The following is an 18,976-nucleotide window of genomic DNA, read 5'->3' on the forward strand; positions in this document are numbered from 1 at the left end:
CTGCCCACCCACACCTCACAGCCACCAACAAGCGGCCTCAGCTCTCCATCCCCAGCCGCCTCACAGAGCTGCCCCCGCCTCCATTTCGTGACCGGGCGCGGCTCGGCGGAAGATGGCTCCCCGCCTCCCGGGGCTGGGGGCGGGCTGAGGCGGCGGCTTCGTGGCCGGGCGGTGCCAGCCGCGTAGTCCGTCGGTGCCTGTGTAGGCTGAGGGGAGTCGGAGCACCGCGCTTCATCATGTCGGCGGCCATGAGACAGCGCTTCGACCGCTTCCTGCACGAGAAGAACGGCATGACCGCCGTGCTCCAGTGGATGGAGAGCAAGACCGGCGTCGACCGCACCTACATCGCCATCGGTGAGTGGGGGCCGTCCTGAAAGCGGGGCTGGAGCGGGGGCCTTGCGGTGGTCGGAGCGGTGTCCGTCGGTGGCCTCGGCCGCGCCCTGCCCGCTTATTTTCCCTCATTCCCTGCCTCGCCGCCCGTCCCGGGCCGTGCCATTGTGCCATTGTGCCATTTAGCCCTTCAGCCGTCGGTAACCGCTCGGTGTCCTCTCCCCACAGCTATCCTGGGGGCGTTGGGCGTCTACCTGGTGATCGGCTACGGCGCCTCGCTGCTCTGCAACATCATCGGCTTCGGCTACCCCGCCTACGTGTCGTGAGTGTCGGCATGGGCGGTGGGGAGCGGGGGGAGCCGGGGGAGGACGCGGCCGGGAGGTGCCCCGTCACTGCGGGTATCGCTGCGGGTGCCCGGGGAACACCGCTGGATCGTGGTGCGGTGCTGGAAGACCGTGCTCCAATGTCGGCTCTCCTCCCTGTTGACATGAACAGACGCCGTTGTAGAGCCGGGCTTTGGGCTCCCTAACAGATGCCGTGTAATAACAACGAGAGGTTGTCACACCTGACAGCCCACCCCTTAGTGCCGTACTTCCACTCCGGCTTTAGTGCCTGCAGTGAGGATGGACCGATGGCTGGTGAGCTGCTGTGCCCGGCAGGACGGAGCAATGCGGCAGCGTCCGCTGAAACCCACGCGAGTATTTTTAGCAGTGCGGTCCCTGTTGTGCACAGGGCACTGCTGTGGTGTCAGCACATGTGTGCAGTGCCATGTGTCAGCCTTCAGCAGGGCTGCTTCCACCTAGTGCATTGACAGTGCACAGGGAAGATTCAGAGCTCCCCTTAGAAAATATCTTGCTCTATGAAGGGGGAAACCTCCTTAGGCCTTCTGTCCGTGAAAGTAGCTGGTGCCTCTCGTTGGCGTCGTTATTGGAACAAAATGGGTTTCCTATTAGGTGAAATGTCAGTAGAATGTGCTGCTAAGACCTCAGAGCTGTAGTAAATAAAAACCTTATGTGTGGCTGACTGCGTTCACAAAATGGAAGTCCAGCCCAGCTATAACGTGACACTGGAAACACAGCGTTTGCTTTTATGTAACTACTTGAGTACGGTCAGTAGCTCTTAAAAATGTGTTATCTGGCCATTACCTTTGGGGCAATTAAAACTACACTTCTTCTCCTTCCTTTTGTTTATTGTGTAGGCTGTCTTAGTGTTAGACTTCTACAAGTTATAAAGCTATCTTATGGCTACAGTGTATCTAGTAGAGTGAGGCTTTTCTGGACACTCTTTAGTGGGCAGTAATTTTGGAGATTACAGACCAAGAACTGCTCTTTTTATAAGGCAATTTATAGCTTTTTTTTCCCCCATTTAAAATCTGAAAGTGAAAACATGAGTAACAAGGCAGCAAAATCTGTAAGTAGTTGTGTAGAAATTACATTGCTGTACTATCTTGTGCCCGAGTTAGGCCACTTAAAGTTCTTTGATTCCTTTCTGAACATTGACTTTTACACTTTTTTTTTTAGTTAGTTTGGTATTAGATTTTATATCTGCCCATATGCAACTGAAATTGATAATAAAGCTCCTATCGCTGTGCAGACAAGCAGCAGCAAATCAGATATGAAGAGTAGTTTATCTGCCACCTTATTTTTTTTCTGGTTTTTTTTTTTTCCTCTTCCAGACCTTGAAAATTGAGTTTATCTTTCTGTAGAATATTTACCCTTGTATCAATAGGAAGGCATTTTTCAGTGCATCTTGGTGTTTTAAAATTACATCTATAGTGTTAATGGTGTGTTGTTCTTGGTTTATTTATTTATTTTTTTAGTGGTGCACTTGCCTTTGATTTTGCCTATAAACTGTAATTAAAATAAGTTTTAAAAAAAAAAAAAAAAGGCCTGAACAGCATGCACATGAATACAGGGCCTGTTCTGGCTTCTCCAAGTCACACTTAGTTAATGTTTTCTCTTTGTGTATTTTATTAATGTGGAAACAGTTTTAGGAGTTAATTAGAATTTGGGATAATAAGCTAATTTGTGAACCACTCTGCAGTATGTAGGACTTTTCAGGTGCAGCCTGTGGAGAGATACTAGTCCTTTCAGTAGTCTGCTGATAAGGTAGGTGTCCTTCCTAAGCTTAGAGCTGGTGTTTTACATTTCCCAGCTCACAGAGCCAGCTGTCCAGCAAGAATGCAGAGGAGTCCTGGATGGCCTGTGGGTCTGTCTGGGAACAGCATATCAGGGTATCTGTGCTGTCTCTCAAGATGGTTCTCAGTCTGCTGCCAGTTGTGAACTGCCTGACCATGCAAAAGAATGATAATCCTGCTTGGTGATTGCCCTTTTTCCACCATATGGTCCCTGGCATCACCATTCTGCAGTCTGTATGTATGTTAGGATTTTCATCCTAGTGCATGGCCAAGCCACAAGAAGATAAAGCTGAGTTACTGAAGTGATTGTACTTCTCCTTTTCACTGCTTTGATCTTGTACTGCAGTTAGGGTGCTGCTTTCTCCTCTAACCTGTGCTTGTGGACCTAATGCACAAATCACCAGCTAAGGTGGTTTCTTTATTCCTTGCTTCTATTCACTTTTGAAAGGACAACTGAAGAGCTGTAAAATGGTAATACTAAGTGAGATTTGCTTCGTAGCACTGGGCAGGAAGCAGTTTTCAGCTGAACACAAGAATGTGGCTTTTTTTTATGCTGTGTTAGGTTAACTTTGGCTGGTCACCAGGTGCCTCCCACACAGCTTTCACTTTGTGAGACAGGAGAAAATAAGATGAAAAGTCGTGGGTTGAGCTGTGGGTAGGGAGATCACTAATTACACTAATTGCCATCATGGAAAAAACAGGCTTGACTTGGGGAAGATTAATTTAATTTACTGCCAATTAGTAACAGAGTAGGATAATGGGAAGTTTAAAAACAAAAGAAACCTAAAACCAGCATACCCCCGGTAACCCTTCCAGCCCCTTCTTCCCAGGCTCAGCTTCAATCAGCTACATCATCCATCCCTCTGAGCTGCACAGTGAGATGGGGAATAGAGACTGCAGTCAGTCCCTGGTTCTTCATCTCTGCCACTCCTTCCTCCTCAGTCTGCCCTGCTCCATTGTGAGGTCCTTCCTATAGGCAACAGATCTTCCTGAACTGACCCTACCTGGGTCCCTCACTGTCTTCAGTTCCCACAAGACCTTTTGTTTCACTGCAGGCTGCAGCTCTGGCACGGGCTGCTTTTGTGGGGCTGTCCATGGGCTGTGTATCCTCCAGGCCTCATCTCTTCTACACTGTGGTCTTCTCCACAATGGCTGCATGAGGAATTCTGCTCTACATGGTGCCCATGAACTGCAGTGGGACAGCCTGCTCCTCCATGGGCCTCTCCTGGGCTGCAGGGAGCTGCTGCTCTGCACCTGGAGCTCATTCTGCCTTCTTCCTGCTCTGACCTGTGTGGCTGCAAAGCCATTTCTTTCCCATTTCTCACATCTCTCTTCTAGATGCTGTTGTGCAGCAGTTTTCCCCTTCTTAAGTCTACTTTCCTAGAGCACACCCAGTGTTTCCCATGGCTCATCTGTGGCATCAATGCATCTATTTGGTGCAGCTGGAGCTCTGCTCTCAGAGGCACCCCTGCAGCTCCCCCACAACCACAACCTTACTGCATAAAACATACAGCTCTTAAACCTGTGCCTCCTGGAAGAGGTCAGGCCATCATTTGAGTGCATTACAGAGAGTATTAATTCGATGTCTACATGAATATTTCAGCAATGAGTCCACAGGACTGAAAGGGAAAAAAGTTATCTTTTTGTAGATAATTTGCTGTCTTGACTGTCTTGTGTGAGGGAGAGGAGATAACCTGTTCTTTTGGTTGCTTAAAGCTGCCAGCAGGCTTCTGATAAGTGACTTGCTGGTCATGTTCCAACTCTCCTTCTTTCAGGATTTTAGTTTTACCTTGTTCAAGTAGTTACTGATCACTTTGTTTTCCTAAAAGAAAGCATATTTTCTAAAAACAGACCCAGAAATAAAAGTTCAGCTCAGCGTTGGTTCTGCTTACTGGGCTGTGTCATGGCTTTGTGCAAATCTGCAGTGCATCCCTACATGAAGGAGTTTCTTCACTGGACACACACAGTCTTCCCCAGAGCCCAGGTCTCTTAGGCTATGCCATCACTAAAGGTTCACCCACAAGGCTCTTAACAGAATTAAGCAGTAATTTTTCAAGCAGAGATTACCTGTCTGTCTTCCAGAAAATCGAACAGTCTGGATTAAAATCACTCATAGAATCTGAGCATTATTCCCTCAAATCCTGTAAAGTCCTTTCTCATAAGGTAATTATTTTTCAGTTGAAATATATTTTTTTACTTGCGGGGTTCTGTGCTTGCAGTAGACCAGTGCTTGAAAGTTTGCTGAAGAACTTTTTGCATGTTTGGTGAACTTCATCTGCACAAAGTGATATTTGGACGAGTGGATGGAAGAAGTGAGTGTTGGCAGTGTGTAAATAACACTGTCAGTGTTTCACTGCTTCTCTAAATTCTCCAGAGCTAGCCCACGGTGGTGAGCTGCCTCAGAAAAATTCAACTGCAAGCAGGAAAGAGCCGTGATGACTAAGATGTGTGCAAGGGATTTATGAAACTTCAGAGGTGCATGAGCTTTGCTGCAGTGTCTGACTGCCCTTGCCTGTGCTGAAAATGACAGTGGAATGAATTCTTGCAGAGAACATATGTGGACATCTTCCACAGGAGCTGCTGATGGGATCTGCTGGAGCTTCTGCTGTGCAGTGTGCCTGCTTTGTCCAGCCTGCATGGAGAATTACAGAAACCTATTGTAGGCAACCTGCTGTTGTCAGGGGTTGGAGTAGAAGATGCCCTGAGGTTCCTTCCAAACCTCCCTATATGGTAATTCAGTGAAAGACAGTGCTTTTACCACTGCAACACATGAATCAAGAATCTAAACCAAAAAGTCTGTTTAATTTTAGTTACAGTTTTAAAACAACTAGCAGCAGTGCTATTGTTTGTCAGGCTAGATCACTTAGAAACCTGATGGATTTATGCACAGAATAGTTTACTTCTGCAAAGATAAGATCCCTCACCACATCCTTCTCTCTAAGTTGGAGAGGTATGGATTTGAAGGTTGGACTATTAGATGGATTAGGAACTGGTTGGCTAGTTGCAGCCAAGGGGTTGTGATCAGTGGTTCTGTGTCAGGGTGGAAGCTGGTCACAAGCAGCGTCCCTCAGGGGTCAGTCCTGGGACCAGTGCTCTTCAACATCTTTATAAATGACACAGACAATGGCACTGAGTGCAACCTCAGCAAGTTTGGAGATGACACCAAGCTGAGCTGTGCAGTCAATACATGGAAGGGAAGAGAAGCCATCCAGAGGGACCTGGACAGGATAGAGAAGTGGGCCCATCAGAACCTAGTGAGGTTCCTCAAGGCCAAGTGCAAGGTGTTGCACTTGGGCTGGGGCAATCCCAGGTGTTTATACAGACTGAGGGAAGAACTCCTTGAGGGCAGCCCTGCAAAGAAGGTCTTGGGGGTCCTGGTGGATGAGAAGCTGGATATGAGCCAGTAGTGTGTGTTTGCAGCCCAAAAGGTCAACTGTGTTCTGGGCTGCATTAAGAGAGAAGTGGCCAGGAGGGAGAGGGAGGTGATTGTCCCCCTCTACTCAGCTCTTGTAAGACCCCATCTGGAGCACTGCATCCAGGCCTGGGGCCACCAGTGCAAGAAAGACACAGAGCTCTTGGAATGGGTCCAGAGGGGGCCTGCTAAGATGGTCAGAGGGCTGGAGGACCTCTCCTGTGAGGAAAGGTTGAAGGAAACTGGGCTTGTTTAGCTTGGAGGAGAGAAGGCTGTTGGGAGATTTCATTGTGGACTTCCAATACTTGAAGTGAGTGTATAAACAGGAGGTGGAACAGCTGTTACATGGGTTGATAGTAACAGGACAAGGAGGAATGGATTTAAACTGAGACAGGGGAGATTTATATTAGATAATAGGAGGATTTTTTTCACACAGAGGGTGGTGACACTGGCACAGGTTGCCCAAGGAGGTTGTGGATGCCCCATCCCTGGAGGCATTTAAGGCCAGGCTGGATGTGGCTCTGGGCAGCCTGCTCTGGTGGTTGGTGACCCTGCACATAGCGGGGGGGTTGGAACTAAATGATCATTGTGGTCCTTTTCAACCCATACCATTCTGTGATTCTTCCCAAACTGGAGCACGAGCACTCAGCTTGCTTTGAATGTGGCGCTACAGTGTAGCTATTAAATACACGTGTTGATGGATACATGGTTTACTATGCCCTGTTTCTTGCTTATACTTGAGGCTATTGAGTCTTTTGTCTTAAACTTGTAACTTGATTTATACAAGAGGCACCAGGTACATGCTGTAAACTGCAGAGTTTGGGGTGATCGCATGATGCTAGAGTAATAGATTTCAGCATTTCTTTCTTGATTTCTCGATTACACATCTTACTAGCTAAACAGAGTTTGAGGAAAAAAAAATAAAAACAACAATAAAACTGCTCATTTGGTAAAATCATAATGTGCTGGTCCTGTGAGTAATGCGTGTGTGAATTAATTCCAACAATGGTTTCCTCTGCCAGATCTAATTCTGGAGTGACTAACAGCCTCTTCCTGGAAAAGAGGTGGTGGTTATCAAAATGAGTCAGATGCTTTAAGTGAAAGAGCTCAGCTTGGCAAAGTGCAAACATTGGACTTGATGCAGTTAGATGCTAGGTTTGGTCCAGTTGAACTGATTCTGTCAGGCAGTTAAAATTGACCTGTGGTCTTGAGACTGCAGCTACACAGCTGCTGTGAACCCAGGGCTGCAGGAGACAGTGACATCCTCAGCTCTTCCCCACTGTCATTAGCTGGGTTATCAGGTGACAAATATGGCTAAAAATGAAGCTCTTATTGTACTCCCCCTGTCTACGTAGGTTGCAATGCTGGCTGATGGCTGGGCATATTCAGTGCTGAATAAATCCCTAATTTTAAGTTGTGATGTTTACTATCCAGTCTGCAGGAAGCTCTCATAGTGACTGCTGCTACCTCCTACGTGCTCTAACTTCTGTGAATAGTTGTGTAAAGCTGTATTTAAAGCCCTCCGCAATTAGTGTAACAGCACTGTATAAAGTCCTTTGTGATGTCTGGTTGTTCCATGTAACTAACACAGAAATTTGTAAAATCAGCATTAGAAAAACTTTCAAAGAAGCACCATAGGTTTCGAATGTACCTTCCTTTGTTAGGAGATTTAAATGTTGTATCCGACTGAGGTGTTTGTACACTTGCTCTTGCCGTGAACACATAACGATTACAGGAAGGCTGTCCTAAAGCTGGCTGTGCTGACAGCGTCTTGTGATCTGCATGTTTGCTCTGAGTGATGGAGATTGCAAGATGAGTATCACATTGACGACTTCATGATCTAACACGAAGAAAAAAATAAAATGAATTCTTGAATAAGAAGTATTACAGGGGTATGTTCTACTGTGGGTTTGCATTGGCTCTCTCATCTGAGGGACGTACAGTGCATAAGCTGAAGTGAAAATAACAGTTAACATCAACTGAGAACTGGACTGTTGGGTTGGCCAGTGGGCAGCCTTTCTCTGCCAGCAATGGATGGCCCTGTGATTGCTATGCTTAAGGTTGTAGAGTCATCATTCTTTATACTGACTATACTGACAGCATTCATTACAGTTAGAGTGGCTGAAGATTGTTATTTATTTTTAAAAAAATATTATTTCAGTGTCATGTCCTTGGGGGTATTGTTTCCACATGTTTTGTTGTAACGCTGTCAGGAATGGCTGTTCATAATTATAAAAACTTGCCTTTCTTTCCTCAGTATTTGAGGGCTCACAGCTCTACAGTTAAACTGAAACTTGCAGGAGTGGCAGTGCTTCCTTTTTTTGTGCTAGTGGAACTTAGAAGTGAGATCAGGAATACTTCGCAATGAAGGCTGCCATTTCATGAGATTTTTGGGTGAGTGAGTATGTAATAGGCAGGAGCAACTGCAGATGTTTTGTAAATATCTCTGCAAAGCCGAAATACTCCAGATATAATTAATACCTGATGGAGAGGGAAAATTCATGCCTGGCAGCCTGGTTTGATTGTTAATTGGAGCCTTTCTTTAGGGTTTGTATGAGTACAGTCATGCTCTCTGTGATTTGACTGGGCAAGATACCAGCTTAAGGAGCTGCAGCAGCTGCTGGTGAACATCCAAATGGAGCATACCCACGTTTGGAGGTCTTCCAAGGTATCCATTCTTGCAGAAGGCAGAAGAATCTAAAGCATACCATAGGAACAGTGATCTGTCATCTGCCTTTTGCCACAGAATTGTAGGTTCTGTTCATGAAAACTGATTATCACAACCGCTAAGGTGATTTTAGTGATGGCAGCAGAATTTAAACAGTCTCTCCTTAAGTCTGTGGATGGCTTTAGGGAGCAACTGCAGAACAGCAGGGCTGAGATGAGAGCAGTTTCACTGCAGAGTCTTCTTGATAATACCAAGCAAGTGTCCTTCTTGTGGTAGAATAACCGTCTTCCATGTGCTGCTGGGGCAGAGCTTCCATCATGATGGGAAACATTCACGCAGTAAAGTCCATCTGCAACCACATGGTTGCCTGTCTGTCTTCACCTGCAGAACTAGGAAGTGGTGGAATCTGAAGGGTTTGCCCTGGAGGGGTACTTGCAGAGAGACCCTCTGCAGCTTGTAAATGTACTGAAGTAAAACAAAATATTCCCTATGAAAGAGTCCGAATGAAAATGTTTTGCCTTTGACACATCCTGCAGTTTCTTTCAGCTTCCTGCTTCAGAGCAGTGACAACTCAAATCGTGCTGTCTCCTGGCAGCTGGAGAACAGAAATCCAGTTAGCTGCAAGCAGGAAGCCGCAGGCTTTGCTGAGGCTTCTATTCCTGATACAGGAACTTGCGTCACAGTTTTGTGAGTCCTGCAGGAGCAGGTTTACAGAGCAGAACAGCCAGGGATGCAGCTGTGGGCCTTGCCACGTGTCAGAGGAGGTTGGTTGCCTTATGCTGCCTCTATGCTGTCAAGTGCTCAGTTGTAATTACATCTCACAGTCTGGCACATGCACTTAATGAATAAAGATACTTGAGATTCGCTTCACAATCCTGAATGAAGTTAAAAATTTTAATCTAGATTTGCACTGTTTGCATTCCCGTGGAATGTGTGGAGCACAGGGTTGGGTGTGCTGAGGTTACATGAGTCACAAACTCCTCCACATACAGGACAAGAGGAAACAGACAGAAAGTGGAGCATAGGAAGTTCCACACGAATGTGCGGAAGAACTTCTCTACGGTGAGGGTGATGGAGCACTGGAACAGGCTGCCCAGGGGGTTGTGGAGTCTCCTTCTCTGGAGATGTTCAAGACCCACCTGGACGCCTACCTGTGTGATGTGGTGTAGGGAGCCTGCTTTGGCAGGGGGGTTGGACTCGATGATCTCTAGAGGTCCCTTCCAACCCCTACAATTCTGTTATTTTATGTATGGCAAAAAGTAGGTGATAACAGTGCCTTCTAGTGGGGTACAAACCCTATGGAATAATAGCAGATTTAAATGATGAGAATTCACACATAACTATAGAACTAAGAAGTAAAAATGTCACCACTATCAATGCTATTGATTTGCTCACTCATTTTGTTTTCCTTACAGAATCAAGGCCATTGAAAGTCCCAACAAAGACGACGACACACAGTGGCTGACTTACTGGGTCGTATACGGTGTTTTCAGCATAGCAGAATTCTTCTCTGATATCTTTTTGTCCTGGTTCCCTTTCTACTACATCCTGAAGGTATTTCAGTTTATGTACCACCACCCCTCCTAAAATGAAACCTACAACCTAACTACTTTAATGTGCAATGAGTAGATGTCAGCAGATTCCCACCTGGGTCATATCTTATTTTTAAATGTTGCTTACACTTTAGATATATATATATAATTTTATTTTTACATTAGCTTTCCCATGGGAAATCAAAAACATGGAAGGAGTGGAAGGAGATAAATGTCTGGCTGTGTACAGCGGTACTCTGAAAGAATGCAGTAGCTGAACAGTTCTTAGGAAATGCTTTTGATGCAATGCAGCATACTGGAAACCTCACAAATAAATTAGAAGCTGCTGATGTTATTCAGATGAGTTTCAGATGCTATAGTGCTTGCACTGAAAGCACTGTTTTTTCACTGCTGGTGATACTGATGTGAAAATGGGAAAACTGAAATACAAACTATACAAATAAGTCCTATTTGACACCGTTACTGACAAGTGGCATTCCTACTTTAATTGCAAAGCAGATCTCTTAAGTTGCTTATAGTTACTCTGAATTGTAGATGTTTAGTTTGATACTTCTATACATTCTTTCAGAGCTCTGGCAAATTTAGTTTGTGTTGTTTCCTGTACTTGAAGTGTTTTGACATTTTGCATTTATCCATTACTTTTGTAGTGTGTTTGACATTGGAACTGAGTTAATATAAAAGTGCTTCCATGTGAAGAGCCATGTAGTGTTTGTAATGGTAGTGGTTGTTTTTTTGGTTGTGTTTGTTGGTTTTTCCTTTTCCTTTCCTTTCCTCAGCAAATAGTATAAAAGCTCTGTGTAAACTGTGCAGTCCAAAAGAATTACCTGGTCTTGTCCAATATGTATCTGTATCTTTTCATCATGTTGCTTTACCATTGGGATACAAGCAAACCCAGTCTTTCCCCTACAACGTGTCTGGGTGAGGAAGTAGTGGGATATATCTAGGCTTGATCTAAGTGATAGAAGAACATAAACCATCAGTTGTGCCATGTAAGTCAGAAACTAATGTTTTGTCTAATCAGCTTTTATACTACTTCTGTGCCTTAGGATAAAAGAAAAACAGTGTATGAAGTCTTGATACACTTCTTACCAGTTTGGTTTTACTGCTAAAGCCCTCATCTTTATCAGTGTGCATTAAATTAATAGGAAATAAAGACTGACTGTACAAAACAACCGATAACACATACTTAGGGACTGTGACCATACAAAACGGAGTTGATGTACTGTTTTAAATAAATACACTGAAGTCTGTGGCAGAGTTAGGAGGGCACATTTCCCCTACTTTCCTACTTTTCTCTTCTACTGATGCAGATGCTCTTCCTCTTTCTAGTGTGCCTTTCTGCTCTGGTGCATGGCTCCAAGTCCCTCTAATGGAGCTGAGTTCCTCTATCACCGAATCATCCGCCCTTTCTTCCTGAAGCACGAGGCTCAGCTGGACAGTGCTGTCAAAGGACTGAAAGACAAGGCTGCAGAGACTGCAGATACCATTGCTAAAGAAGGTGAGTAGATGACCATTCACTGATCACATCATGTAGGAAGAATTTTCCTTTGCAGCTCTAAAAATGAATATTCACCATTTCTGGATTAAAAAAAAACCCTACAAGATTATTCTATGGGTTTTAATGAGTAAATTAATTTGGGTAAAGCTATCAGGAGAAGAGGAGTGAAGTGAATTTTGCTTTCTAGGATTAGAGTTATGCTAGAATCAGTGCAAGCCATGTGAGTATAAGAATCAACTAATTAGATGCTGTGTCTTCCCTCCCAATATACATAACATTATCAACACTCTCTATCTAGGCAGGTGTATAAGCATCCTCACAAGGTATCTTGAATAAACACAGTCACTGTTTCTGTGTGTTCCTGCTTCTTTTAAAACACTGCCATCTCCAGTACCTGGTACTGCAGAAGAGCTGCTGATTGTCCAGTAAACGAATCCTTGAACTGTAGCAAGTGACAACACTTGAAATGAAGGATTCCTGTCTATAAGATTTTGTATTTTTCCTTCCTTTGGAAATTAAGGATTTCTGAGCCAACTCTTAAAGAAATTGCTTAGATTTTTATTAGGGTTGAATAACCTAATTTTATCATAGCCTGGAGTTGTGTAACTTTTGCTTTCATTGCCTTGCACTGAAAACTGGATGGATGGTAATTTTATGAATAAAAGAAGAAAATTTAAGTTGCTGAAGAAAAAAAAGATACTTAAACTTCATTTGAAATAAATTTTACCTATTAAATACCTCAAGGCACGTTAAAATCTCCTTTTCCCCAAACAATACACGCAGTTTGATTTCTTTTTATCAACTTGTTTTCTTGACCTTTTCTTCAGACCACTTCAGTGGTCGGCCTTTCTCAGTTACTCTTGGAACTCTTGCTGCTTGAGCCTTCCTGGAATATTATTATTAGACAGGTATCTTAATAATAAGCAACCTTCCATGTTGCTTATGTCTTATTTTCTCACTTATTCCTTTTAGTTCATCTCCAATCTATCACTTATTCTTTTGGTAAATACCTGAAGGGAGGGTACAGGGAGAACTGGGCTAGACTCATTTCCGTAGTGCCCCGTGCCAGGACAAGAGGCAGTGGGTGCAAACTGGAACACAGGAGGTTCCCTTTGAAACCAGGAAGCACTGCTGTGCTGTACAGTGATGAAGCACTGGCACAGGCTGCCCAGAGAGGTCTTGGAATCCCCCCTGGAGATCTCCAAAAGCCGACTGGGTGCAGTCCTAGGCACCCTGCTCTGGGTATCCCTGCTGGAGCTTGGGCTGGGCCAGATGGACACAGCCAGCCTCAGCCATTCTGTGATTCTGTCGTTGTGTGATTCTTCCCTGTTTTAACATAAAATGGTTTCCACACTCATATTTTCTTTAAGCAGTAATGCACACAAACAAACACACATTCTAGCATTATTCCATCCCCGTTTCAGCAGCTTGGTTGTTGTCTTGGTGTAAGCCTGTGTGTCCTAAGGACCATCAGCAGCTCTTATTTTCTCAGTAAAATAATTGTAAATGGATGGGTGCTGTTTATTATGCTGCTCCTGGGATCTGATTTAATTTAAAAAAAAAAAAAAAAAGTTTTTGTAGTTTCATCTCTTTGTGTGTATATAATACAAAAGTTACTGATTCCTTCTGTGAGATGGTGTAAGAGGAAAATAATTTATTTGTGCAGCTCATGAACACTGAGTGAGCTGCTTAAATCCTTAAGTAGGGCACCGCTAAGATTAAACTTTTATTTTTCTGCAGCCAAGAAAGCTACAGTGAACTTGCTGGGTGAAGAGAAGAAGAGCACTTAAAACTTTAAACTGGATAAAGCTTCCCAGCCACCTCTATTATGAAGCTTGATGTTATGGGGATCTGTGGTATAACTTTAAAACTGTTGCCTTGAAAATGTTTTGATATTTTAAGGGATTGTGCTATGAGTTTGCTTACTAGTTTGCTGTTGTCTGCATGGAATTCATGCATTTTTATTTAAAAGCAAAGCAGTCGGCAGCATCTGAAACAATGAAAATATTAATCTTCATGAAAAAGTCTTACAATAAAAAGTGTATATCTCAGAGGCTCTGCACTTCAGCTGTCTTTGTGCATGTAATTACTTTCAACACTTGTTGTAGAACGGCGGGAGAAAAACAAACGACCACACCTGTCATTGACATATGATCAGCTAATCTCGTTTATTCCTTGGCTGCATGTACATTTATAATACGGATAATTAGCTCATACATATTGCAAAAGCGGAGCTCATCATTGGTTCCCGATTACATACCATCCCCAAGTATCTTTGCAACTTGTTATCATCCTGAAAGTTACCCCCTTGCTGAGTTCACAAAACCATGGCTAGTTTCTCACTGTCACAGGGCATCCTGTTCTTCTTGCTGTCCTTGCAGGTGGTACGGCTGCTTGTCTAGCTGCACTGTGTTTACGACCCTTCTCAGCTAACCAGCTGTAAAAAACACTCTCTACAAACACTGACTGTATTGCATCTAGTAACATGACGTTATTCTACAAGGAAAATATTAATCTGAACGGATTTTCTGGAATATAGAGAGAGAATTACTGAGAGAGCTGGCATAGCTAATTTATTCCTCGCTAGTGAAGTTTTGAGTGATGATAGGCATCTCGTGATAGACACTATTTACTGTTGCATGTTTCACCATAACATAATATTTAGTGCAGTGTGCATTTTCTTGAATGGATAGATAGGAAATGTAGGAAGAGTAGCTTTATTCCAGCGATGAAGCTCATATTAGCATGGGGCTATTTGCCAGACATGGATGCGTTAAATGAGCACGAGATGACTAAAGGTGGCATGTACTTGCTATCTATCCCTTTCTGAATAAAGCTGTCGTGTAAAATTCTAAGTGGAGTGCCTCGTAATGTCACACTCAAAACCACAAGCCACCTTTCATAAGGAGTGCCATTACCAACACTTGGATATACAGTTCTCTTGAAGTTTTTACTGTTTTAGGTGTTGGTCCCCAGAACTGTGTTGTTAATGGATAAGACTGCAACCTCCCCAGGCTTTCTGTGCACATTAACATCTGCAGCCTGTTCTGACTGTCCAAGAAAACTTTGTATGAGCAGAGAAAATTCCTGAGTACAGATTTTTTTATGCATTCATGGCCAATTGCTAAGAATGAAGCTAAAATAAAGAGAATAAATACTTTTTTCACAGTTGATGGCCATTTTTTTTTTCCCCTGGCAAATCTGAAGCTGTACTTAATATTTCACAATATTTCACATTATTTTCAAGAAATTCAGCATGAATTACTGACGCCTTAGTTCTCATATCCACGCCAGGATGTCTTCAGAGCACGCAGTAGTGCTATGACAGTTCTTGACACCCAGAGCACAGAGAAGACAGACAGAAGGTAAAGTTGATCTTCTGATGTGATAAGAAGTGGTGATCTCTGGTCCTCAATCTTTACATTAAATAGTAAATCTTAAAGTGGACTCTTGCAGACCTTGGGATTTTCTCTAAGTTAGTACAGAATCATTCAGTAATTTTTTAGACACAAGAACCATAAAGGAATGAAGCATACAGTTTGTCAGCAGATTTAACTTTAAATTTGAGAAATGCATATTACAAAACATCAAGCTGTAAAACGGCTGTCAAAGAGCAAGGTGATGATTAGAGGCACAGTGGATCTCATACTTCGCATTTTCTGTAGGACAGCATACAGTTTTTCATTCATTAGGAAAACAAAGTATCACAGCTAATGACTTGCTGACAACTTTTTGTTACTGTGAGTGGATGTTCCATAGTGAACAAACAGTAAACAAAACTTGTTGCTGTGAGCTACAAAGCTTGAAGTAACCTTACAAATTCGGTGGTTTAATTTCTTGTCCTGTTTTTTGGTCTTTAACCTGCTTAACTTTCCTGTAAGCCGTATCAAATTCTAATGCCGTGTTTCAAACACTGTTACAGAATCACAAAATGGTTGAGGTTGGAAGGAACTACTTGGGATCATCTAGTCCAACCTCTCTGCTTCAAGCAGGGTCACCTAGAGCACACTGCCCAGGATCACATCCAGCTGAGTTTTGGTTTCTCCACTGATGGGTACTCCTCAATCTCTCTGGGTAGCTTTTCCCTCTTGTGCAGTTGGAACTTTTCACATTCCAGTTTGTGCACATGGCCTCTTGCCTGGCACCACAGAAAACAGTCTGATCCCATCCTGGTGATTACTTTCCCTTAATATATTTGTATACATTAATAAGGTCTCCTCTCAGTTTTCCCCATCTGAGCAGCCCCAGGTCTCAGCCTTTCCACATCAGGGAGATGCTCCAGGCTTCCAGTCATCGCCAAGTCATCCACTTGACTTTCTCCACAAGTTCCCTGTGTGTTGAACTGGACACAGCATTGCAGATGTGGCCTCACCAGGGCAGAGTAGAGGGGGAGGATTACTTCCCTCGACTTGATGGCCACGCTCTCTTTAATGCAACCTAGGATACCATTGGCCTTCTTAGCCACAAGGGCATCCTGCTTAGGTGCATAGCCAACCTGTTGTCTACCAGGAAACCCAGAGAGCTCTCCACAGAGCTCCTTTCCACCAGGTCAGCCTCTGTTGTTACAGGTGATTCTTTCTCCTGCAGGACTCTACACTTATTCTTGCTGAACCCCATTAGGTTTCTCTCTACCCAACTCTTCAGTCTGTTTGGGTCTCACTGAATGTCAGCATAGTCCTCTGCTGTGTCAGCCACTCCCCTCACTTTGTGTTATCAGCAAACTTGCTGAGGGCGGACTCTGATCCCTTCATCCAGCTTACTGATGACTGAGACCAGAACCAGTACTGACCCCTGGGGAACCATACTATTTACAGGCCTCTAACTAGACCGCACATTGATTACAACACTGTAAGCCCTGCTATTCAGCCAGTTTTTAGTTCACCTGGATGTCCACCCATCTAACCTACACCTTCTCATCTTATCTGTGAGAACGTCATGGGAGACAGCATTGAAAGTCAAGGTAGAGAACATCCACTGCCTTTCCCCATCTAAGCAGCCACTCATTCTGTCACAGAAGGCCAGGAGGTTGGTTAAGCTTGATTTCCCCTTGATGAATCCATGCTGACTGTCCCAGTCACCTTGTCCTCTATATGCTTAGAGACAGCCTTCAAGATAAGCTGTTCCATTATCTTTCCTGAGATTGAAGTGAGTCTTCCAGCCCAGTCAACTGCATGTACAGGATTTGTGCCCAGAGTAATTTACTTTCCCTTCTTGCAATAATTCTAAATAAAGGTACTTAAAATTTTGATTTAGGTTACAAACTGCTTGTCTGAGACCACCAAGGAACGTGCCCTGTGCTGACTTCAACAACTGAAGCAGAAAACATTGCAAGAAGGGGAGCTAGGAGAAGGATGGACTAAGCTTTGCAGAGGCAGAATGATGACCTGCTTTTCTCTACTTCCTCTTATGGACAGCATGTTTCCTCCCATGCCTGAAAAACAGCAGCTTGAGTAACTTTACATGCTGAAAAACATTGGTTTGAGCAAGTCACTGCAGAGAGTGCATAACCACCAGACACCCTGCTGAAGGCTCCGGAATCTTCTAGAACATCGAACTGCACAGGCATGAGAGCTGACATCCCAGGGGGAGTCTTGGACCAACTGTACTATATAAAAGTGGGCACACACATTTATCTTTGTTGAGTCACCACCCACAGATCAAAACAACACCAGATCTAAGGAATGGTGAAATTCTTTCTTTCTTTTCTTCTCTTTCCTCTTGATCTTCTACTCATTTTTCTTTAGCAGCCATTGCCTAAACTTGTCTTAGAATAGATGTTAAAGAAAAAAACACTCAGACCAAGTACTCTATCCATAATGCCTACCAATTGCTGTTAGAATATAACTTAGCTTTGCCTCAAGGTAGTAGAATAGTTCTTAGAAAGCTCAATAAACTGTATTGTGTTCTTCCTCTGAGTCACTGCTGACTGTTGCAGGGAGTGCCCTATTCAGAGGATTCCAAAGACTGACCTTCCTTACAAGTTACTGAGTAAGATGAGGCAGAACTACATAAATAATTTCTCTAAAAGCTCTTAAATCTGAGACTCTCCAACACTAAACTAAAGCAGATTCAAGACTTCCTTCTCAATTCCTCAAACTAGTCAACAGGTCTTCCTTCCACTGTCACTTTTACTGTCACCTTGTATGCTTGTCTTGCTCTTCTCTCTCCACAGATCAGCAGTAACTAATAACCTCTGACCACTTCGTTGTTTCCTGTAACAAAACCTCCAGCTGCTTCCAGCAGTGCCCACGCTGTTATTTCTGCCACATGGCATTCCATCAAGTCAGAGAGCAACTCCCTCAACAGAATGGCTTAGGTTGGAAGGGACTTTAAAGATCATTCATTCCCAGCCCTCTGTACTGGGCAGGGTTGCTGTATCTGCGTGTGTTATCAAAGAGAGATAATCCAAAGGTCATTTGTTTCAGAAGTCATATCAGCAGGAAACAATTGAAGATGTTTGTACACAGCCATGCCCAATTACAACCTCAGAGCATATGATTTCCACTCCGAAGTCATTCTGCTACAGATGGTCTGTACACTGACAATCTGATCATCAAGGGAGTGACATGTGGAAGTCCATCAGGGCAGCTACTAGATTCAATACAACTGCAGTAAGAAAGCACCCTCCTCCATTCAGTGCTGCAATAGAACGACATCTAAAATGTCCTACTTTGAGCAAACTTGAGCAAACATATCAAAAGTAAGAACTTAACCAAGCTTCATTACTTTATACTAGCCACACATCCAGATGAATTCTGAATGCTGCTTATCTGTAAAATATGGGGGGAAAAAAAGTGATGCCATAAAGCAGCTTACCTGGCAGACAGATGAAAACATTATATTGCAACATGAAAGTTTTATCAGAATATTCTGATAATTGTTACTGGTACTCACCTATGAAGTAGTGAAATAGCTGTTGGCAAATACTAAGAATTAGAAAAGCTCTTGGGGATTTTATTTTTTATTTTCTTAACTTGAAACAGGTAGCACTGTGTCTTTTTTTGTCCCTTATGCTAAACCATCCCTCATTTAACTTGTTCAGTAATTTCTTCGGTTACTTCTAATGACAACTGCTCTGATAATTAATCTCCAAATAGCTTCCTATCCCTGCCCATGGTCTACTTAAATATTTTAAGTTACCAGACATTGAAAGGCTTACACATCTGAAATAAAGCTAGGAAGTTCATTTCATAAACGCTCAAACAACAAACAAATAGGATAATAAGTATTCAAAGAAAAAAAGAAAGAGGAAAACAAGCTAAATTGTTTGGTTACCTCAAACAGTTAAAATACTAACATGACGGTACGTCTCTGACTTCTTGAAATAAGCTGCAGAGGAAAAGTCAACACTTCTGACAAAAGCATTTGAGACAGTATC

At 43.4% G+C, this 18,976-nt stretch overlaps 1 protein-coding gene across 2 annotated transcripts; it reads left to right on the plus strand.

Moving 5' to 3' along the window:
- Nucleotides 1-145: 145 nt before the first annotated feature.
- REEP5 (receptor accessory protein 5) lies at nt 146-17,517 on the plus strand. Of its 2 annotated transcripts, none has more exons than XM_015849425.2 (5): nt 146-354; nt 559-652; nt 9,963-10,101; nt 11,430-11,598; nt 16,852-17,517. In XM_015849425.2, exons 1-5 carry the CDS (start codon nt 237-239, stop codon nt 16,869-16,871), a joined length of 540 nt encoding a protein of 179 aa, XP_015704911.1. In that variant the 5' UTR covers nt 146-236; the 3' UTR covers nt 16,872-17,517. The 2 variants fall into 2 exon arrangements, with proteins under 2 accessions (XP_015704911.1, XP_015704910.1); XM_015849424.2 differs by lacking the exon at nt 16,852-17,517 and adding an exon at nt 13,339-14,453 and having other exon boundaries at nt 156-354.
- The last annotated feature ends 1,459 nt before the right edge of the window (nt 17,518-18,976 follow it).

This window comes from Coturnix japonica, chromosome Z, assembly GCF_001577835.2.
Source record: "Coturnix japonica isolate 7356 chromosome Z, Coturnix japonica 2.1, whole genome shotgun sequence".
Taxonomy (NCBI): Eukaryota; Metazoa; Chordata; class Aves; order Galliformes; family Phasianidae; genus Coturnix; species Coturnix japonica.